This window comes from Andrographis paniculata, unplaced genomic scaffold, assembly GCF_009805555.1.
Source record: "Andrographis paniculata isolate CXL003 unplaced genomic scaffold, ASM980555v1 Contig37END, whole genome shotgun sequence".
In the NCBI taxonomy this organism is placed as follows: domain Eukaryota; kingdom Viridiplantae; phylum Streptophyta; class Magnoliopsida; order Lamiales; family Acanthaceae; genus Andrographis; species Andrographis paniculata.
Window position 1 is genome coordinate 1,241,879 of NW_026137570.1, and position 24,091 is coordinate 1,265,969.

The following is a 24,091-nucleotide window of genomic DNA, read 5'->3' on the forward strand; positions in this document are numbered from 1 at the left end:
AAGCTAATCCACACAAATCAATCGACCACTAACCGCGAAAAGTTGTACCTTACTGAGAACGCATTGGCGCAAGGATTGAAGGAGGGAAATGCATCTTTCCTGATCGAAATTGGAGTTGGCTACGCAGTTGAGCAGATCCAGCGCCTCTTTTCCGCACACCGCCTGCTCTTGATTTCGAGATTCTTCCATGGTTGTCGTTCTAGGGTTTATGGTTTCTGATCGCCCATGCCATGGGTATTATACTGTTTCGACACGCGTTGCCTTCTTCCCCAAGATTTCTTCTGCCTAATCGTAGCTCTTCTTGTTGATTTAAAAGGGTAATTTGATTACGATACGACCTAAATTATACAAGTTTTATAAAAATATAAAATATAAAATATCTTAAATTTTACACTTTTTTATTTATATAAAATTTGTGTAATGTAGGTCTTTATTTAGAATCGAACATCAGTTGGAGAAGGGAGGTGTTTCATGCAAATTTTATATTAACACTGAGGAGTTTGACGCAATAAATAAAATACAGGTATTTTGTGCATTTTTACTAAAACACAAGGGTGTTATATAATTTATTTTTTTTTAGTGACAATATATATTATCTCCGTTTCGTTCTAAGTTCCATGAAAAGAAAAAATATTATGATACTATTACAATCAAGATAAAAAAAAATTATACAAATATAAAAATATTTTTAATATTTTTGTAACTCCTACGTTGCAGCATTAGTATTTTAATTTAAGAAGTCCATATAAAATACTTTACTAGTATCACATATCTCTAATGTTTATAAACATTACATTTACCTGTTATTATTGTATTTAATATTAAAAATATTTGTATAACATTTTTATAAATGTCATGGTATTAGAATTTTGTTATTTTTTCTTGATATATAAAATCAATATTCAAAAAATAAAAGCAAAATTATTTTTCTGAATCATTTTTAGCCAAAGGTAAATATACACCTTATATAGTGACCAAAGGAGTATTTGATGTATTGTCACAATATTTTCCCTAAAGTATATTCCCTCAATCCAATCCATAATTCCAACTGAAATCAAAACACAAAAATTAGGAAAACTAAAAATCACACCCTTTGCTTAGGTAAAGGTAAGAATAGAACAAAACACAGATATAATACACAACGCAACAAATGTGAATTCCCTCTTGTAAAAAACCTCATAAATGAACCTCTGTTCTTCAATCTCTCCCAACATTCCCTCTCTCTCTAACTAAAAAACCAAAAAATATGTGAATGAGAGTGATGCTATATCTATAATTCTCTACTTGCAAATAATTTGAATGGTTGTATAAAACCTGGACAGCTTCACATTGCCCGTGAACACAACTTCTTGGAACCATGGCTCGATAGGATCTGCCGATGATCATCTGCCATGTCCCCGTCATGTAAACTATTCGGCCAAAAAATTGCAACAGAGGTTCGTGCCGTGTTTCTGTCTAAGAATCTCCATTTTTACGGAAAATGGTCATGCCGATGCACAAACAGCTCCTGTAAGCGATGAGAATCACATGTCAACAATAGTTTTTAAACTTACTTTCACACTATTCACTAAAAAATTTCTGTCTAATTAGGTGAATAACCTATTTCCAATTCAAATCATCATATTCAATACTTATATAGCATCGAACACATATTTTCTGTTAACTTTTTACTAATCCTTAATCAACCAAAAACATCAAAATAATTCTGAAACATATCTAACACAACCTAATTATGCTTTGTTTTCAACATCGTAGAAAGATTTATCCAGCCCAAAGCATCATTTATCATATCTAACTACTAATTTGTTTATTACGAAAAATTTATAATGAAAACAGAGAGACGAGGGGACCTGAAGAGGATGAGCAGCAAAACTTTTCATCATCAACATGCTCCACGTTGAGCCCGATGAACCAAGATCCAACGCTGACATCATCATGGGCATATGTTCGGAGGGCGAATCTGAAAACTAAGAGAGTCACTACCAAATATGTTGGTTCCTTACATTATTAGAAGAGGTCTAAAAAAAAAAAACCGTAGATGTGTATAACCAAGAGGAACGTACCTATTTATCGAGACAAACTGGGCCAATGCATGTGATATGGCAAAAATCTCACCCGAGGCATGCCGAAAGTATCTATTTGTAGAAGAGAATCAATTGTACAGATGTTTACATTATCCTGCTTTTATAAACAATATTGGAAACACGAAAGGAGAAGGCAAGGTGCGTCCCAGATAGACTATGAAAGTGATCGCAAGAAACTAATCTATACCAGACTTTGGCATCACATATCAGTACTCGAGAATGCGAAAACAGAAACATGGGAAACTTTAAACAGAAGATAAAAAGTGACTTCTACATATGTCAAATATTCTTACCACACTTTGCCATCACGTATAAGTAATTGTGATGTATTTTATCTATTTCATCGTTTTTACATTCTCTAAAGCATTACCACTCCAATAAAACACTAACTTAAATGATACGTTGTCAGATTTTAGACCTACAGCTCGATGCAATTACAAATTGGTAACTCAAAATTAAGCTTAATGTCAATACAATACAATAGCACGACAAATACAATTGATACTTCAAACTTGGCCAAAAAGTGAGATGGAGGTGAAAGTTAAAATATATTTGTATATGTTACTTACGATTTCCCATCGCCGAATTTCCACCATTCAGGCTCATACCATTTATGTTTGCTGCAAGATCAAATAAAAAATGTTCGGTTACTCCCATTCAAAAAAGAATGGGGTGCATAAAGGTAACTATTTTTAACTCACAGGTCAGAGAAAACTTCTCCTGACTTCATACATCCAATGTACACGCGAGGCTTATCCAAATGACTTGCAAGCACAGCTCCTAGAGCATCTGTTAAACGTGAAATAGCAAAGAGTAATTAATTGAAAAAACTCAGTATCTGCCTTGAAAGATACAAATAAGTCGTGCAGAACCCAGTCCGGAAGTTTATATAGCCAACAAGAAATGAAAATCATCAAATACTTTGATATCAGCTGTCGAGGAAAACGCACCAATGTTAACATAAACATCATCATTGATCTTGATATAGAACTCAGCTTCCCAGTGATCGACAGCATGGATGAGGAACAATTTTGTTTTGTTTGCTCGCTCTTCCGGTCTCTCTATATGATTTTCCTGACAAAGATAAGATGCTCTTTCAAAAAAAAAAGAACAAAGAATCAGTTTCAATATCTTGCTAAGTTGCAAGTCTTTAGAAACCTACCGAAATGAAATACTGGCAGCAAGATAAAGCACACGTTGAAAGATAAAACTGAACAAAATCAGGAAACAGTGAGGAAACTCCACTAAAAGGCTAAAAAAAGCATTTTCCCTTGTTAACAAGAAATCCGAGCTTGTTCTCACCCAAACCATTCTTAGAACAGACTAACGAGACTGCCAAATTGCTCAGATGTCACTTAAATGGTCGAGGCTTTAACATGTTAGACATGGAAGGTTGTTCCAGAACAGTGTGCCAACATGCTAGAACACAGTGTATACATTCACAGGATTAAAAATAAATTTTAATCAACTATGTTTAAAAACTAGAACATACAAGAATTATGATGTCATTTGACTGCGCGTTTTCACTGTCAATATCCCTATCTGAATTGTCGCCACGATTTGCACTGCATTGTGTTGTGTAAATTCAGTCACACAAAATGTTCTGAATAACCAAACAAAAAATTTCAAGTGAACAGTACGGACCTTCTCCCAATTACAAATCGAATGACAAGGCCTTTTTCTTCCTCCAGTTCCTTGAGAGCAGCACCTGCATTGTGTGTGTTACGAATGGGCGCATTCAAGAACATACAGAAAACATAACTAAGAATATCATAAAAAAATTTTAAAAATAAAAATAAAGAAGCTTAAAAATCTAAAACTCGCCATTTCTAAGCTGTTATTACATCTCAAGACCTTTAACATGTTTTTCTAATGAATTATCTACCAAGTACTAACTGACAGCCAACAGTTTTTAATCGAAATACCAACACCTATTTTTCATGGGCGGAAAAGAACAAAACATATCATAGGCACAAAAACGGTTGGTGCATGTCAGTTGTTCGTGCCCACAGAATAGAATCAATAGACACACCACAGTGTAAGAATGACATACCAGTAGGCATCCAGGCCTTGCGAATTGCATTTCTGTTGTTCTTGCGTCCAAACATTGTAATTATCCCTATGGCAGCTAACAGTTTTCGCTTTGAAGTTCCACCATTTCCAGACACGCGCTTAGACACAAATCCTTCCTGCCTTGCCTTTTCCAAATCCATATTAAGTGCATCTAAAATCTTGTGACGCTCTCTGACCAAGCACCAAAATACAATTAATTCGAGCTTGTCTGATTCAATGTAATGCAATTTTTCAGCAGAAATACAAATGTGCATCACGAAAAGGTTACCTGCAATTAATGATTTTCAAAGTGTCATCTACAGAAACAGAAGACTTGCCCTGTCATAGAACAGATGTAATGTCAACTTCCCATAAAATAACCAAGAAACTGATAAAGAAATCTATCTATGACTTCGTCTACATAAACATAACCACCGTATTGCTCAAATTAAGTATTAGCTTCATCCCTATGGTCGGCTGAAGTTTAATAATAGATGCATCCATGACCACCATTGTGAAGTTTCGTAGTCAATTTTCAGTAACATAACCCATATTTAGATCATTCATTTCATCGACTTTCATTTAACCATGGACAACAATAACTATTTCAGCACCCGAGCACTATTCCTCAAAAACTTTTATGCAAAACCATCAAATCAAACACTTACATATATATATCACCTCATACGTTATTTAAATTTAAATTTGTACTATTCCCAAATGGCATTTCCAAATTCAAATCTTAAAGAAACAGGACCTACAAAGACAATTGACATTCCATTACAGATCTTCCTGTTAATGATTAGTAACAGAGGAATGAAACTAAAACTATGTTCCAAATCAGTGGCATTGATCAGGAAGTTCACAATTAGGCTAACAATTTGAAAATTTTGAAATCCGAAAAAAGGAGATTCCAGATCTCAAATAAAACCTATTCCAACAGAATCTGCATCTCCTTTCTCCTTCTTCATAAAATTTGGACAGGGAACGAAGCTAACCTGTGATTTGAGTTAAGGAAATCAGGAAATCCAGAAAGAAACAGAACATCAAATCACCTGTCCGGTTCTCATATCAAGCTCGCTAATCAAATTCGCCCTATTAGCCGCATCCTGCCACAATCTACACGAATTCGCACATTTCATCAAATGTAAAACCCTAAAACCCGACGAAATTCAAATCGCGTTACGTACCTTCCCGCCACATATAATGAAGCCATGGTAGCAAACATGGACAGCATCAGAAGCGAAATCCGATTCCCAAAACTCTGCGCCGACGATAGCCGGTGATTCGATCCCCGGCTACCCATTTCGGCCTGCACGACGTAATTCCAAGAGCTAATTTCGTCGTGAAGAATAAATCAGATGCTGAAATTCTTCAAACTGAACACTTGCGCGGATTGGGTGAATCGAACAATTGCGGGATTGATGATGATTTGGTGAGAAACAAAAGAACGGATCAAATCAAGTGGAGATAAGACTGAGAGTTATTGCAGAATTGGGGGTTTAAATGTAAGAAATACGCTGCCAACTGCCAATACTCAGTGCTTTCGCTGCCATTAAAGTGAAGCTTCTTCTTCTTATTATTGCTATTATTATTATTATTATTATTTATTTAATAACGTCATAACATGCCGCCGCTAGCGTTTGCTTTTGTAAACCTCCGAAATTTCACTAATTACTTTTAGTTAGTATGTAATTAGTAAATAATTAATAAATATAGTAATAAAAATAAATTATATATTAAAATTAAAATGACCAGACAATTCAATTAAAATAAAATAAATTATAAATTATGAATTTTTAAATGTGATTAGAATTTTATAATTATATTCTCAAAAATAATAATAACAAATTATGTAGAATAGACTGAAATAGAAATATATGACAAATTAAGTGGGACCTAATAAAATGTATTTTTAGATAGATTCATACTTATAAATATTATTAAAAAAATATACTACATCCGTCTCACATACAATGTCTACATTGTAGACACAGGGGTGTAATTAGTAGATAATTAAGAATGTATCAGTGAAAATAATTATTGTATAATATAAATAATTATAAATTAAGATTAAGATAACTAATTAGTTTAATTAAAATTTTAAAAAATAAAATTAAAAAGTTTAAAATAAAATTAAAGTCTATAATCATTTTTCAAAAAAAGAAAGTGACATGGTATGTACGACGGACAGAAACGGTAACATGCACATGGAATGTGGGACGGAGAGAGTAATATATATTTTATTTTAATAAAAATAATAATAATTAAATATAATTATTATATATTACGAATACAAATATTTGTATTTAACTTAAAACAATATTATATTTAAATATACAAAATAAACAAATTTGTTGTAATATTAATATAGAAATAGCCAATAGAAATATTAATTAATTATTTTATATATATTGTATATAATACACTCAGGGTGTGTTTGTTTAGGCTATTGGATTTTAAATTCATTATTCATCTCATTTTTTTCTCAAAAAATATCAAAGCAAACACCTATTTTTTATTTTTTATATTATACTAAAAATCAATTTTACATTCAAAACATCACATCAATATCTATTTATATCACATTATACAACTATTTCAACTCAAAATTTTTACTATTCAAATCTCAACTCAAAATCCAAACCCCAAACAAAAACACTAACAAACACAAATATTTAAAATTCTATTTGACTCAACTTGTTAACTAGTCTAAACTTAATAATTTGACAAATTGTTACTATTATATTGTTATTAAGTATTTTATTCTAAACTTTATAAACATTGCATTTAGGGATGTCAAATGGGCGGGTTAGCCCCGGATCCGCCCCAGATCCGTTTTTAATAGAGCGAGTTTGAATCTAAATAATATGTTTTGGGGCGGGTTGTGAATTTAAAATTTTAAAGTTGGTCGGGCTCGGGACGGGTTACGGGTTTTACTAAAAATCCGCCCCACCCCGAATCCGGACCCGAACCCGAATATTTTTTAAAATTATTATAACTAATATATATCTACATTTATATAATAAAAATATATTATTTATTTACTCAAATAATTTTAAATATAAAATTCAATTAGTCGGCTGCTCCAAATAAAGATGGACACAAAACAAATAAATTATATATATTTTTTTGTCTTGATTCAATATATTTTTTCTAATAAATTATAAAATAAAAATAATTTATTGATGAATTGAAATATATAAAATGATTTTAATATTTTTAAAAAATATATTAAAATTTTTGTAAAAATTGAGAATAGTTTGATACTTAATTATGATTATTTTTATTATAACTATAAACAAATTTGAAAAGAAAAGATTATATTGAATCAGTTAAGAAAAAAAAAAGCTCCGCTTATATATAGACATTTGGAGAGTTTTAGGTTTTGTTTGGAGATTTCGATAGTATTTGTTTTTTAAAAAATATATTAAATAAAAAAAATTTCTTACAAACAATATATTAAATTTTTATTATTTTTACGATTAATAAATTTCAAAAAAATATCTTATCTAAATGGAGCATAGTGTTTGGAAATTTTAGAATTAAAAAAAAAAAAAAAAAAAAAAAGTAACGGCTTTATTTAAGTTTCAATTTTGAAAATTTTACGCTATTTTTATTTTTTGATTAATTTTTTGAAAAAAGATCACATAGAATACTTATTTTTTTTTATATAAAATATGATTTAAATATTAGTTTTATATTATTTTTAATATTTTATTAATTTTTTTTTTTATCTAAATGAAATATTTAATATGATATTTTAAGAGAAAAATATATATATAATTAATGCTACATTTTTTAAAAAATTGAATAGTGTCAAATTTAGAATTTTAAAATAATAATATATGATGTGAAATTTTATTAAAGAAAATTATATATGATATAATTATATTTAAAATATATATATTGTAAATAAGTAGTGCAAAAATTAACTAAATATTTGTGTACCTGTCCCATATATATCTCAGCTGTGTTTGTGCTTAGGTTTGAAATTTAAATACTCTCTATGTTCCATAAATAAATATTTATTTATTTTTAAAAATATTAGTATTATATTATAATATAGTAAAAATAAAGCAAGAATGACTAAAATAACTTTATTTATAATATAAAAGTAATGATATTTATGTAATATATTGTAAGTTGTAAGAGTATTTGTAATGTTAGATAGATAGTACAGTTACTAAAAAAATGAAATAGATAATTTGTTATGGAACGAACTAAAATAAAAAAAAATGAATACTTTATTATGGAACGAAAAGAATAATGAAAATTTATTATGGATACTTTGTTATATTTTTATGACTTTTCATGAATAATAATAAAAAAATGAAAATATAAAAAAACTAATGCTAGTTTAGTTAGCACTTGCCATTTTTTACAATTAAGAATATATTTTATATGGAAGTACTAAGGGTGTGTTTGTTTGGGGGTAGATTTACTCTATTAATTCAATTTTTTTCCCAAAAAAATATCAAATTAAACACTTATTTTTTATTTTTTATATTATAGTAAAAATCAATTTTACATTCAAAACATCACATCAACACCTATTTATATCTCATCAAACAATTATTCAAATTCAAAATTTTTAATATTCAAATCCCAACTCAAAATTCAAACTCCAAACAGAGTGTTATTTTGTGAGATAATTTGAAAGAAATTTTTTTTTTTTTTTTTTATATATATATATATGAGGTGTGAAGAATTGTATATAAAATATAAAAATAATAAATACTGATATATTAATATTTTGAAAAAATATGTGTATTTTTCTTATTAAAATGAATAAATTACTACCGGATCTTCTCCAATCTCTAATAAAATATATATTTTAAAATTTGTATCTATCTCAAAAAAAATTTATTTTATTTTTTAAGTAGTTATATTATACATTTAATATTAAAAATATATTTACAACTAACAATATACTAACATAAATCTCATTACTACTAATATAAATAATTTAGCATCTTTATTTTTTTTACTACATACAAATATAGTTTCAATATTAAATAATTTACATGTAAAAAATATATGAATATTTAGTAAAGAACAAAAAAAAATATTGTAATTCTATTTATTTCATTATTTTTTTAATCAATTTTTACTTTAAGAAATAATAAAGTAAACAATTTGTCAACACTCTTTTTTTATTATTATTATTTTACTATTTTTATACTCTCTCCGTCCCATAACAAAGTATTCATTCTTTCATTTTAGTCCATTCCGTAAAAAAGTATCCATTTCATTTTTTAGTAACTGTACTATCTACCTAACATTACAAATACCTTTACAACTTACAATATATTACACAAATGCTATTATCTTTGTATCACACATACTAATAAGGTTATTTTAGTCATTTATACTTTATTCCTACTATATCCCAATATAATACTAATATTTCTAAAACTACGTCCAAAAAACAAATGGATATTTAATTTCGGGACGGAGGGAGTATTAATTCTTTTAATAATTTTTTCTACAATTTTTTCACTTATCTTTTATCTACTTTATCTTATCATTAAAAATATTACTAGTGTTTATTTTTATTTTTTTATGTCTAATCAAACTTACATAATTTTACTGAAAGAAAAAAAATATTATTTAAAAAATAAAAATAATAAAATTATAAATAGATATAAACTAACTAAAAGAACCAAGAAATGTATTAGGGTATTTTTTTTAATGATTTAAAAAAAAAAAATTGACATGAAACATAGAGAATTATATAAATAATATAAAAATAATAAATATGTAATTATAATTTCTTTCAGAAAAAAATGTTAAAAATATTTGTTAAAAGAAGCAAATCCTAGGGTGTGTTTGTTTGTGGGTTTAGATTTTTAACAGTAAAAAGTTGAATTTGAATAATTGTTTGATATGATATAAATAAAAATTAATGTGATATTTTGAATGTAAAATAAATTTTTAATATAATATAAAAAAAAATAATTTTTTGATATAATATTTTTGGAGACGAAAAAAAAAAAAAAAAGTATTGTAAAAACTAGAAAAGAAAACACCCGGGATTATAAATTTTGAATCGAAATTTGCTTTGGCTTGTAAGGTGTTTTTGTCGCATTAATAAATTTTGTCAGTTGCAAGTTGATATTATTCACTTTTAGCGCTACCAACCAAACACGTCAGAAGCCACCAACACCAACTTAATACTGCCTCTAACAACCTACGAAACGACGCCGTTTAAAGGGCGCATAGTAACAATCGCCGCTCTATGCGACAATCAGCCTCGGCGAGTCCGCCAACGCGCGCGCCAATCACAAATATTTTATTACTTTTTATTTACTCCCACTGAATTGACCTTTTTACCCCCAACTTGAATATAACAAGAACTGTTTTTGTTTTTGTTTTTTTTTTTTGTTTTTTTTTTTTTTATATAGAAAATTTTATTATATTAATTTAATTTAAACGAAAAAAATATACTCCATCCATCCAGGTTATCATTTTCCATTTTCGTCCGTTCCAAAATAAGGTTACTATTTTCTAATTTCGTAATTGTACTACTTACGTCATATAATAAATATCCTTTCAACTTACAATATATTACAGAAATGTCATTACTTTTATATTACACTATACAAATAGAGATATTTTTGTCTTTTTTACTACAATCCAATATAATACTAATATTAAAAAATCTACGTGTAAAAAACAAACGTCACCCTTGTTGCGGAACAGAGGGAGTATTATATATAATCACTCCGTTCACGCAGTATTTTTCAATAAAATATTTTTTTGTATATGGTATATAAAATTGTTTTAAAAATATAAAATATATTATACTCCCACCGTCTCATTAAAAATGTGACATTTATTTTTTCGCATAATATTATATTGGATTGTAGTAAAAAATATAAAAAAAAATACTTTTATTAAAATTGTATAATATAAAAATAATGAAATATTTGTGTAATATAATATAAATTAGAAGAATATTTATTATGTGAACTACTACAATTACTAAATTTTAAAAACAATAACCTTAACAGAACAGAGAGTATTTCAATTGAATATTTGATGTTTTGATTTTTTGTATTTTTATAATAAATATTTTAACTTTTCTATAAAATATTATGTTAAATCTTATTATTTTTTAGAATTGCAAATGAAAAAAATATTGTTGAACAAAGTGAATATTTAAATAAAAATACAAAATTACAAATTTAATTCAAATTAAAATGAAGCATACCGTTTCATTCTCGGAAAGTACAACCAAACCCTGACATCGAAGGGTAGATTCGTAATTTCGTATGGCGAAGTCATCTCGTGGATCTTATGGGGTACATTTTCCGACAGGGGCATTATCGTCATTTCACAAAGAGAAATTATCTCCTGCGTCTTATATATTCCTTTTTCCGGCGGTGCAGCTTCTGTAGCCTCTCAAGCTTTATTTCCATTTTCTTCCCCAAAATCCCCAAATCGAGATCTTGAATTCGATTCAGACCTTCGGAGCGGCATCAATGGAGTCGGCGGCGCTATCGCAAATCGGTCTAGCAGGCCTGGCGGTGATGGGGCAGAACCTAGCCCTCAACATCGCCGAGAAAGGGTTCCCAATTTCCGTCTACAATCGAACCTCTTCCAAGGTCGACGAAACCCTAGATCGCGCCCATCGCGAGGGCCAGCTACCTCTGACGGGACAGTATTCGCCGAAGGATTTCGTCCTTTCGATCAAAAAGCCTCGGTCGGTTATAATTTTGGTCAAAGCCGGCGCTCCGGTCGACCAGACGATCTCGGCGCTGTCCGCGTACATGGAGCCAGGAGACACGATAATCGACGGCGGAAACGAGTGGTACGAGAACACCGAGCGGCGGATGGTCGAGGCGTCGGAGAAAGGTTTGCTGTACTTAGGGATGGGAGTTTCAGGCGGAGAAGACGGTGCCAGGAACGGTCCTTCGTTGATGCCAGGCGGTTCGCACAGAGCATATTTAAACATTCACAACATACTCGAGCGAGTTGCTGCGCAGGTAGACGACGGACCTTGCGTGACCTACATTGGCGAGGGAGGATCTGGAAATTTCGTGAAAATGGTGCATAATGGAATCGAGTATGGAGATATGCAGCTGATTTCAGAGGCCTACGATGTTCTGAGGAACGTCGGAGGGCTGAGCAACGACGAATTGGCTGAGATTTTCGGGGAATGGAATCGAGGTGAATTGGAGAGCTTTTTGATCGAAATCACCTCTGATATCTTCAAAGTGGAGGATGAAGAAACAGGGGAGGGTCATTTAGTCGACAAGATTCTCGACAAGACAGGGATGAAGGGGACGGGGAAATGGACAGTGCAGCAGGCGGCGGAGCTGTCGATCGCAGCTCCGACGATCGCCGCTTCACTAGACAGTCGATACATGAGCGGATTAAAGGAGGAAAGGGAGGCTGCAGAGGAGATTTTCAGGAAAGAAGGGATGAAGGAGGAGATAAACAACATTGGAAGCGTCGACAAGAAGAGATTAGTAGATGATGTAAGGCAGGCATTGTATGCCTCAAAGATTTGCAGTTATGCACAAGGGATGAATTTGTTGAGGTCGAAGAGTGTGGAGAAGGGGTGGGGGTTGAATTTGGGGGAACTGTCGAGGATTTGGAAAGGGGGTTGTATCATTAGGGCCGTGTTCCTCGACAGGATTAAGCAGGCGTATCAGCGGAATCCAGGGCTGGCGAATTTGTTGGTCGACCCGGATTTTGCGAGGGAGATGGTGCAGAGGCAGGCGGCGTGGAGGAGGGTTGTGGGGGTGGCGATACAGAAGGGGATTAGTGTGCCGGGAATGTCGGCGAGTTTGCAGTACTTTGATACGTATAGGCGCGGGAGACTTCCCGCGAATCTTGTGCAGGCACAAAGGGATTACTTTGGAGCGCATACTTACGAGAGGATTGATCGTCCGGGATCTTACCATACCGAGTGGTCCAAGCTTGCTCGGAAGGCGCGAGTTTAATGGTAAGTGCTGTTTAATCGAGCTTTTGAAGATGGTTATTGAATATTGCTCTATGTTGCGCGGTTTGATTTATCGAGGGGGTTAATTGAACTTGAGTTATTTAGTTGACGAGGATTTCTTGCGAAAGACAAAGCATGTTGTAGTTTCTGCATTGCATTTAATAACGGGACGTGTCTTTTCGAATGGCATTGGTGATTTTGTTTTCTTGCTATGGAAATGCTTATTGGCCGTGCTCGGGTTTTGTTTGTTATTCTATTATGCTCGGTTAGGTATATATGTCTTCTATGGTTGATAGACTATATAATGTTTAATTAGTGATGCATTTTCTTGCTTTAGCTTAAGCTTTTAGTCGATATAAACATGGTATCATAGCGGGAGGTCATGTTCGATTTTGTGTTAAAAAGAAAAATTGGCCACGTGCAAGGTTTGTGTGGCGTAAATCAACTTTATTTTAGAAAACGTAATCATATATTAATATCAAAATACTTATGGGGCGTTTGGTACAGAGAATGGAATTGTAGATAAATGAGATGAGAGTAGAGAATAGAATTGAAGAGAAATAGAATTTAGTAGAGAATGAGAATTAATTCTCTTATTTGGTAAAACAGATAATTCAGTTGAAAAATATAAAAAAAATGCAGATATATGAATGATCAAATAAGATAAATGATTAACGGATAAAAAGAGAGTTTTGACGAATGAGAATTCATGAAAAATATTTTTGGTGAATTTTTTTAAAAAAATATAAATTATATACGCATGTTTTTTAAGATTATATTTTAGTATAATTTCTTAAAAGATCGTAAAAATTAAATACCTTAGAAATAAATTAAGTGTTTTTTTGTAAAATTGAAATAATTTAATTTTTAAAAAATTATAAAAATTAAATAGTACAAAAAAATTTAAAAAAATTTTAAAAAAATATACTACAACATCATTTCTCTCACTTTCTTTGCATATGAGAGAGAAATGAAAATAGAGAAATAGAAATGATATATCTCTCAAGTTTCATTTCTCTGACTCAAACAAATAAGAGAAATGATACAATTTCAATTTCTCTAGCTTCATTTCTCTATACCAAACAAATTATAGTTTTTACTTAAATTATATATTATTATACATACAATTAGTGAAAAACAAAAATGTCAAAAAAATAAAAAATAAAAAATTCTTGCACACTTTCACTAACTAATAAACTTTTAGGTGAAATAGTTATTTAACATCTGCAATGTATTTTCTTGTGTAATAAGATGTAGAGCTTGGTCGGCTAGACGTAGCTAAGTTATGTGTATTCTTTGTCAATGTGTTCTGTGTTAGATTTTACGGTTTTGAAACCGATCAGTTAGTCGAATGGTAGAATAAAATTGGCTAATATTGACCGTGCTAGAACACCATTAGGTTGTTAAGGGTTCGATGATTGTTAGCTCATTTTGTTGCTGTTAGGCTTATTCAAACCTGTCGAACTATAGTTTGTGGTGAATTGTTGGCCGATTTAACGGCTAAGACGACGAATTATGGTTAATTGTGAGCCATTTTAACAGCTTTATTGTCAATCATGTAGAACAAAGATTAGTTCAACTATTGATATGTTCAATTAAGAGAAGCATGAGAATATTTCAGTAGTTTTTTTTTATTTTTTTACTATGTATGCAGTTGCTGTACAACTGAAATTTCTTTATTAAAACTTGGAAACTTTTTGTTGTGATCTAGCATTTGATCTAGAATTTGAAGGACCTTTAGATTACATTTAAGTATCGGTTTGTTGGTTTAGATTTGAAATAAAAAAATCTTACTTTCCATTTTGTATTGTTCCCATAAAAATAGTATATTATTCTTTTTGCAAAACATCACATTTACAAAAATATGACCCAAAAAAAAAAAATAAATTAAATTACTATCTCAATTTAAAATCAAAATCAAACAAAACTATTAAATTTCTGTGGATAAGATCGACGGGTTTTGGTGAATTTTTTTTTTCTTAATAAGTATAAAATTAACGGACTGAAAAATATGTATTAATTCCATATTGAAATTTTCGGTACAATAACCGTAACGTATAAAAAGTATAGATAATATATATAGATATACCAAAATTTTTACAAATTCAATATTTTTCGATACGATAACTTCAAGATAGCCAAATATCAATATTTTTATCCACCCCTAAATTAACAATACCAAAAAAGAAATAAAATCCCATAATATAACAATAAGCACAAGAACATTAGGGCTAAGTTTTTCCAACCCCTTCTACATAACCAACTACCCACCCCAAGTAACAAAACTATGTACACCCTACCCCCCAAACCCGACCCGACACGACCCAATCTACATTACGTTTGATATTTCCCCGACTCGAAAACGCCGAAAAATTTCGAAAACATACATACCTCGTAACGCCGGGCCGGATTACTTACTTCCTCACGACAAGCTCCGCTCGGAGATGGAGGACGCCGTTGATAAAATAAGGGCTGTCGTCTGCGACAAACGCCGCCCACGGGAGCCCGAAAAGGTTACGGTACCCGACGGCCTTGCCTCCGGTGAACGTATAGTTCCCCTTGTACTTGCACACGAACTGTTCGTTGAGCTTGATCCTCGACGCGAATTCGTACTCGACGGCGAACGAGACGGACCCCTTTTCCTGCATGCCGAGGAACAGCCCGAAGCAATGGAACGCGTTCTGCTGGTCCATGTTGCAATGCCCCGACAGGAAGAACCCTTGCCCACCCAAATGAAAGGCCTGCGAGTAAACCCGGCCCGACGGGAACAGCTGCTCGATCTCCCCGCGCTTGAGGTCGAGGTACACGACGCACGACTGGTGGGGTGATTCGAACTCGACGACCTTGACGGGACGGTACTTGTACGCCCGCTCGACGAAACGGCGGTACGGGCCGTCGCCGAGGCACTGCCGTTTCGGCGCCTCGGCCTTGAAGAAGAGCGCGTCGAGGACGACCTTCGACGCGAGGTCGGGGCAGATGTCGCCGCAGGTCAAGACCTTTCGCAGCTTTCGGGTCGTCATGCACGGGAAACGGATGAAGCGCCGGAGATGTAGGCTTAGGACATCGCGTCTTTCTTCCGGATTCGGGTAATGGATCCGCGCCCATTTTAGGACAAGGTCGTATACGGCGTCCTCCGAAGCTACTTGCAACGTGTTGCTTAGTAAGACCGCCTCGAGCCCGGGTAACGGCAAGTTCAAAACTTCATCCTGAAATCTGTCGAATGAAAAGGAGAACGTGAGTCGAAATAATTGGGTTTGGACAAAAAATTTCAACCCGATTATGTATACGGGTTGACACGATCCCGATGAGATAATAAACAGATCGAATTAGGATTGAAGTTCTCAACTCAAACCCAACACGAAAACCCAATTATAATATATTAATAATAATTAATATATTGATTATATATGTAAAATAATTATAATTTAATCATTTGTTTATATATTAATTTAAAGTAAACTTAATTTCAAATAATTCAACCTAATTAATTGAATCAAGGATTTCGACTTAGTTATATGTATACGGATCAACACAAACCCGACACGATAATAAACAAATCGGGTCAGGGTTGAGTAATTTAACTCATTTAAAGTATTCAACTCAACACGAATCGATCCATTGTCAACTCTAAGTTATACAACCGAACTTGGAATCAATTGAAACAGAAAAGAATATCCAAACAAAATTAATTCAAAAAGTAATACTACCGCCATCCCATAAAACCAACACCACCATTTGCCTTTTGCATTATTGTATTAAATATTTTTATATTTGTATAATTTACTTCACAAATGTCATTGTACTTAAAGGCTAATAGAGGTATTTTTGTCAATTTTCTCTTGATCTGTACTACGTTTGATATAATAATTAATATTAAAAAATAAATACGCAAAAAATCCATGTTACTCTTCTTATGGGACGGAGGCAGTACAAAATATCGATTTTTCTGGAATGGGACGAGTGCTTACTTGGTTAAATCTTGGTAACTGGCAGCAAGAAAGAACCGGGCAGCGTCGACCAGGGGAATAACTGCATTGCCCCTTAGGAGTTTCGGACGAAGCTCCAAATAACGCAACGCGGATTCAACTGTCATTGGTATTTTGCACAATGATATGGTGCAGAATCTCACGCATGACTCAACTTCATACTTGTCAGCAGCCAACAAAACATCCAATAAAGTCGACGGTGTAGTTCTTGATAGTGTATTGCTGTACATGAACTTTAGCAAATCCATGAAGGCATCTTCCTCTGTTACCAAACAGGAGATCAAAGCTAATTATCGGTCGACCATATGTATTATAGAACATATGCACGCACAAAACATAGTATCAGAGAGTTGGAAAATTTAGGGGGCCACGTGTAGATATTTCATAGAAGTTCGGGAAAGGGATAATTCAAAGATGATGTGAACATAGTTTACGTTGAAATAGAGATTTCAAACAAATTAATCTAATGCTAACTTTGTCAAAAATAAATATTAAGTATCAAAATGTAGAGCTGAAATTTAATAGATGATTGCTAAGGTTGAGAAAAGCGTAGACTTGTATGGATAGATAGGTAGCTGATTTCTAACGGTGTTTGTCCAATTATTTGTTTCACCTAAGTCATGTTGTACTCAATTTAGGGTTTCGTCCAATTATTTGTTTCACCTAGCATATAACATGTATTGTAGACTTGTGGTATCTCACATTGCATTACAAAGTAGCATTCTGATTTTGATAGCAATGGCAGCACTTTTACTTCATAGTGTGAGGTGAACTCACCTACTAAAATATATAATCTAACTCGTTATTAGTTCAAGCACAAAACCATGACACAGACAGTTGTTCTGTTCGACAATCTATGATGCTGAGCTATTATGTTTAATTTTATATTCATGATGTTGGTCGTGATAGCTGTCCGTAGTCATTTCCGTAGACTACCCCACATGAGTTAGCTAGCTTGGTAAGTTATTGGCATATTACATGTGTGGATATTTTAAGTTCTTCTATCTAACTCGTGCATATCAATTTCTCGGCTTCCATTGTTGGGAAAACAATTTGATTAAGTGGAAGACCTACATTTGATCAAAGGGATAAGCGATACTTAGGAAACAAGAAAAAGATAGTTCCAAACTCGTTTATACGGTTATACCTATCCAAACATAGAGCTAGAGTCTAATCGAACACACTACCAAACTCATTCAAATACAATAGCAACAACCATTTCCTTCTATATCTCATAAGTTGTCATATGGGGATAGTTTGCTCATACTACCAATGTCTATGGAGATGAGATACAATTGAACTTATATAGTAATATGCTCGTAGGTTGAAGTTTCAATTTGCAAAAAGTGTTGTTTGTGAAGTTCCACTCTACGCCAACTCGAGAGGGAACACTAGGAGATAATGCATACTATAAATAAATGTGTTTTCTATATTGGAATATTCTATAGATTGTCAATGTTTAGAAGCCTCATATTAGGATTTCATATCAAGAGTTATTACATTCCAAGACTATCTTCATTTCTATCAACATATGCAATGCTCTGTTGTATTATTAACGGGAGATAAGGTTCTTGGTTTGTAATAATGTTACCTGAAGCTTGGATTTGTAGAGTAACCTCTCGCTGATCTGATTCTCTCGGGCCATTTGAAAACAACTAAAACCACATGAAATGTTGAAATCAATGACACAGCGACATGAGGCGAGTCGAGAACATTTTCATAAAAAGAACAGTTTACCTTGTAGAAAAATGGGCTTTTTGCAGCCAAAATTGGAGAGCTGATGTGAATGGTCTTAACCTGAGACGGCGAATAGTCCATGCTGAAAAATTCATCGTTCTCCGCAGCTTCATGACCTACTTGATGGATTTCAAGATGGAGACTTTCAAAGCCAAGAAATATATTTTAAGCACAATGTGCAGCTACATTTTTATCGTCCTCAGCAATCAATATAGGAAACAATTTTAGGAATTCTAATAAGGCTCTTAACCAAGCAAAACAAAATGAAGGATAGATTAATTATACCTGATTGCTTTGTTGCTATTTCTGCAACCACAGGTGATTCATCAATCATTTCTGCAGCTTCATCCTCTTGGTTTTCATGAGCATCCAGATCTTCTAATGCCAAATTTCTGTAATTCAATCCACGCTCGTCACACTGACCAGTTGTTTCTGCAGAGTAAGAAAAAACACATCCAAATTAGCAAACTCAAGGCTTATAGAGCTTGAAAGAACATGGCAACATCGAATATTATATCAAATGTTATATCTTGCCCCTATATGAGTGTCTAAATTACGTGGAACTTACTTTCCTGTACATAAAATGGCACAAAACCAGCCAAACCCGAATATCTTACAGGAGAAAAGATTAAGGGTGGACATTGAACATTAAAGGACATATAGAGATCATCCCAAGTTTTACAGGGCGATAAATGACTGCAATGAAATAGTAAAATTACTCAATATTCACCATGCCGTGAAATGAAAGGGCATTCATAATTTCAGTGTTTTCTTCTTCGTGCTGGTAAATGCCACTCAATCAAGAAAAGATACCAAACATGAGTGACAAACTTATAGAAGGTCAGGCACATGCCTATCTTCGGTTCCAACTCCATGTCAAATTAGGAATATACATACAACAAAAACTAAAAAAACAAATTCACACACAAATTCAACCTGACGATCAAACAATAAACGGCAGTCAAGCAGCATCCTTACCCCCACAAGATATGAATACAATGCAACAAATTTGATGAACTAGAAAACAAAAATAATAATAATAATAACAATAATAAATTACAGCAACTACAAGTCAACCAAAGCATCATTACTTCAACAAACAAAGCACCAATTAACCACCTAAACTCTGTTCTCGTTAAGGCATTCTCAAACATCAGATCCAAACACAGCATTATGTCAGTTCCTTCCACATTGCTCTCATATTTTTATCTCCAAACACAACAAATTTCTCACTACAACTGGTTGCATTCAAATCCACAATACATTTGTAAGTTCAAATAATTCCCATTTCTTGATATATGGAAAACCCTAGCGACATCTAATAGCTGAAATCCCAAATGACCAATTCAAAATCATAAGAACTATTCAGAAAAATTGCATTAAATACCCTAACAAACATAGGAACTTGTGAAAAAAATCCATTCGAAAACATAACTACTGAAAACAACAATCGAACCCCACAGGTCCTTCAAATCCACGAGCTACGCACAATTTCCCTAAAAGAATCCCCAAAAACTCCATCGATTTGAAATTTCGTCGCGATACAGATTAGAGCCAACACATTGACAGGCGCAAAGGTACCACAAATTAGGGCAAAAAAAAACACAAAATCGATACCTTCAGCATTGGCTAGGGCGTCACCACGGCGGCGCTTCCGATTGCGCGCCAAATCGTGATGGATATCGTCCTGGTCAGGTTTGGGCCCCGGCAACTCCTGCAAAATCTCGATCCGAAGCGTCCTGTCGGAGAAATTGGCATCATCAAAGGCGAAACCAAAGTCCAGCGAGCCGGTGTACTGCGAAGCACTCGACGACTCCATTAGCATCGCTTTTGGACGAAACCGATCGAAATTCGACAATTGACCGAGCCACGGCAACCTTCTTGTACAAGAAATTTAGCTCATCAAACCAGAAACGCAAGATTGTGGACGTTTCCTGAAGAATTGAGAAGCGAAGCAGAAGTAACGACAGAGAAAGATTCAAGGAGAAAGAGACGATTTTTCTGGAGTTTGCTTCTGGAGGGTTTAAACTATGTTCATATATTTATAGGTCGGTCTCAAGAACATACATACACATATACATACACATATATATATAATAGTTATATAAACAATAAAATAAATGGATACGTGTATAGAATATTTTGATAAAATGGTAAGTTCATTTATTCACTTATATTTTGTTTATTTCATATTTTCTTTGAGTTATATAATTCGAATGTTATTTGGTTTATATAAATTGAGAAATAAAGAAAAATGATTTTATATATTTTTAATTTTTTTTATTTTTTATTATTTAATTTTTATTATTTCTAAAAATTATATTATTTTAATTTTATAAAAATCAAATTTAATTTATTGTTAAAGTATTTAATTTTTACGATTTTTTAACAAATTGTATTAAAATATAATTTTAAAAAACATGCGTATATAATTTATAATTTTTTTAAAAAATAGTCACCAAAAATATTTTTCATAAATTATCATTAGTTAAAACTTTCTTTTTATCTCTGTTAATCATTAATTCTTATTTGATTCATTCACATAGATGCATTTTTTTTTTTAACATCTTTAGATTGAATTTTCTGTTTTTACCAAAGAAGAAAATTAATTCTCATTCTCTACTCAATTTCATTTCTTTTCAATTTTATTCTCTACTTTCGTTCTTGTTACAATTCCATTTTATGTATCAAACGCCCAGGAGTGTGTTTATTTGAAGGATATTGACAAAATTATATTATTCATATAATTTTTTTTAAAAAATATCACTTAAATATTATTTTTTATTTTTTATATTATACTAAAAAAAATAATTTTAAATTCAAAATATTATATCAATATTTTTATTATTTAACTTTCAACTCAAAATCTAAACTCACAAACAAACAAACCCTAGATATAGAAAGTACAGTATTAGATCATTTTTCTTTTTTTATTTTTTCTTTTGTTATTATTATTATTATTATTATTATTTGTGTGTGTGTGAATGAATTTTAAATTAAATGAAAAAAAATAATGATATTTATGCAAAATAATAAAAAAAAATAGACTATGATATGGTTATTTATAGTAATATTATTATATGTTTTTAAATATGAAATTAATATTTGTATAACATATAAATAAATAAAAATTGAAATTGACATTGACATTTTCTTTTAAAAGAATTTAATGAATAGTAAAGGAATTTACAAACTCGTCCAACCAAACACAAATGTTCTACTTCCTCTGTCCAAAAAATATAGTCTTATTGTATTGGGACGAGATTTAAAAAATATTGATATTATATTGATAGTTGGTAGAAGGTAAGAATAATGACCTTTTTGTCCTTGTGAGTATATTAGTGTAAAAAGTAGCGGCAATTGTATAATAATAATGAAAAAATAGAGATAATTTTACGGTGATATGATTATTTATAAAAAATAAAGATAATTTTACGGTGATATGGTTATTTATGAAAATGAAACTATTGTTTTGAGACGGACAAAAATAGTAAATAACACTATTGTATTAGGACGAATGAAGTATAATATTAATAATGATTTCAATATTTTCATTGTATTACTTTTAATATATTTGTTTATATTATATTTAGAAATTTAAAAGGTTTTATATAAATACAAAAATGTAAAAGGTTTAAAATATTTTAAATTAAAAATAATACTCTCTCCGTCCCAATACAATAGTCCTAATTACCATTACTATTTTTATCCATCTCAAAATAATAGTCTCATTTTCATAAATAATCATATTACTATAAAACTAACATTACTTTTTCTTTATTATTATACAATTGTCACTACTTTCTACACTAATACACTCACAAGGGCAAAAAAATCTTTTACTTTTGTTTTTTACCCACTGTCAATATAATATCAATATTCCTTAAATTTCGTGTCAAACCCAACTCAAACTAGAACAAATAGAGTAGTAAAAAACACAAATAGTAAAAAACACAAACAAACTAATATATTAACATATTTTTAATTATTAGTTAAGTATTCGTAATTTCAATATGTAAATATGTGTGTGGGAAAAATTTGTTTGTTTAGTGTTTTAATTTGATATATTGATAATTGTACAAATTATAAAAAAAAAAAAAAAAAAATGTAAAAATAGTTTTATTAGTGTATTGTAATACTAAAAAAAATAAATTGCAAAAATAAATTATCTAATGTTTTAATTTGATATTTTATACTAAAAAAAATTATACAAATATAAAGATATTTTTAATATTAAAATATAATAAATCAAAATATAAATATGAATGAAATATTGTATTATCTTAGTACACTTTTGAGTATATTGTGTAATTTTTTAAAAATATATTGTAATAATATAATATTATTATATTATAATTTTTTTAATCATATATAATTATAATAATTATTTTTATATACCACGTTTTTTTAATTTTTTATAAAAACTAATACTCTCTCTCTTGGCCGCATCCAAAATATTCATCTGAATTTTTGTAATAAATAAAAAAATAATAATATTTTATTTGTCGGGGGAAGTAAAAAAATAATTTTGATATTTTTATTATTTATATTTTATGAATAAATTTGTTATATATTTATTGATATATTTATAATTTATAATTTATATAAAAATTTAAAATATTTTAATATTAGTGTTAAATTATTTTTCCTATAATAAAAAATAATTATTTGTAACTATAATAGAAAAAAAAAATTTCTTTTTGTTTGTATATGGATTTAAATTTAATTTAAATAATATTTTATAAAAAGATTAATATATTTTGCTAAGAATTTTGCAAACTAAGAAGGTTCCCCCCTCCTTTTTTTAATACTTCCTCCATTCCATGTAATTTGTCCATATTTTCTATTTTCGTCCGTCCCACATCACTTGTTCTTTCTATTTTTGAAAATATAATTATACACTTTAATCGTATTTTAAATTTTAAATTTTATAATTTTCTTAATTTTAATTAAACTATTTACTTATTTTAATCTTAATCTATAATTATTTTTACTAAATAATAATTATTTTTACTAATACACTTCTTAGTTACTTACTAATTATACTTTACTTAAATTCTCATGTCTACGGTAATACACCCATATTACATGGACAAAGAGGAAGTACAAAATAAACAAATACAAATACAAACTTTTTAAGAAAAAATAATAAGTTCTCTTATTGGGCCATCTTTGCATTGGGCCTATAAAATTTTGTGAGTTTTGGTTATTGGGCTGTCTTTATTATTATATGTCTTTATTGTGAATAAATAGATATGGATTGTAAATGAAAAAATAAT

The 24,091-nt window shown here is 30.9% G+C and overlaps 3 protein-coding genes across 5 annotated transcripts; 1 reads left to right on the forward strand and 2 right to left on the reverse strand.

Annotated features, from left to right (window-relative positions):
- Positions 1-1,068: 1,068 nt before the first annotated feature.
- LOC127250073 (hydroxyproline O-galactosyltransferase HPGT1-like) lies at positions 1,069-5,701 on the reverse strand. 2 transcript variants are annotated; one of them, XR_007838528.1, is made up of 13 exons: positions 5,327-5,701; positions 5,192-5,255; positions 4,426-4,475; positions 4,138-4,328; positions 3,729-3,792; positions 3,577-3,649; positions 3,035-3,158; positions 2,786-2,873; positions 2,654-2,704; positions 2,064-2,135; positions 1,851-1,960; positions 1,315-1,507; positions 1,069-1,229 (listed from the first exon to the last, which is right to left on the reverse strand). XR_007838528.1 is itself a non-coding variant. In XM_051273228.1 (12 exons), exons 1-12 carry the CDS (start codon positions 5,440-5,442, stop codon positions 1,485-1,487), a joined length of 1,026 nt encoding a protein of 341 aa, XP_051129185.1. In that variant the 5' UTR covers positions 5,443-5,701; the 3' UTR covers positions 1,069-1,484. The 2 variants fall into 2 exon arrangements, 1 of the variants encoding a protein (XP_051129185.1); XM_051273228.1 differs by having other exon boundaries at positions 1,069-1,507.
- A 5,820-nt stretch (positions 5,702-11,521) lies between these two features.
- On the forward strand, positions 11,522-13,345 carry LOC127250457 (6-phosphogluconate dehydrogenase, decarboxylating 3, chloroplastic-like). The gene has a single exon (XM_051273757.1). The coding sequence runs from the start codon at positions 11,624-11,626 to the stop codon at positions 13,088-13,090; it is 1,467 nt and encodes a 488-aa protein (XP_051129714.1). The 5' UTR covers positions 11,522-11,623; the 3' UTR covers positions 13,091-13,345.
- A 1,929-nt stretch (positions 13,346-15,274) lies between these two features.
- LOC127250610 (BTB/POZ domain-containing protein At2g46260-like) lies at positions 15,275-20,845 on the reverse strand. Of its 2 annotated transcripts, none has more exons than XM_051273976.1 (6): positions 20,430-20,845; positions 19,098-19,244; positions 18,813-18,928; positions 18,667-18,730; positions 17,058-17,337; positions 15,275-16,302 (listed from the first exon to the last, which is right to left on the reverse strand). In XM_051273976.1, the coding sequence occupies exons 1-6, from the start codon at positions 20,635-20,637 to the stop codon at positions 15,504-15,506; spliced, it is 1,614 nt and encodes a 537-aa protein (XP_051129933.1). In that variant the 5' UTR covers positions 20,638-20,845; the 3' UTR covers positions 15,275-15,503. The 2 variants fall into 2 exon arrangements, with proteins under 2 accessions (XP_051129933.1, XP_051129932.1); XM_051273975.1 differs by having other exon boundaries at positions 18,813-18,931.
- Positions 20,846-24,091: the final 3,246 nt, after the last annotated feature.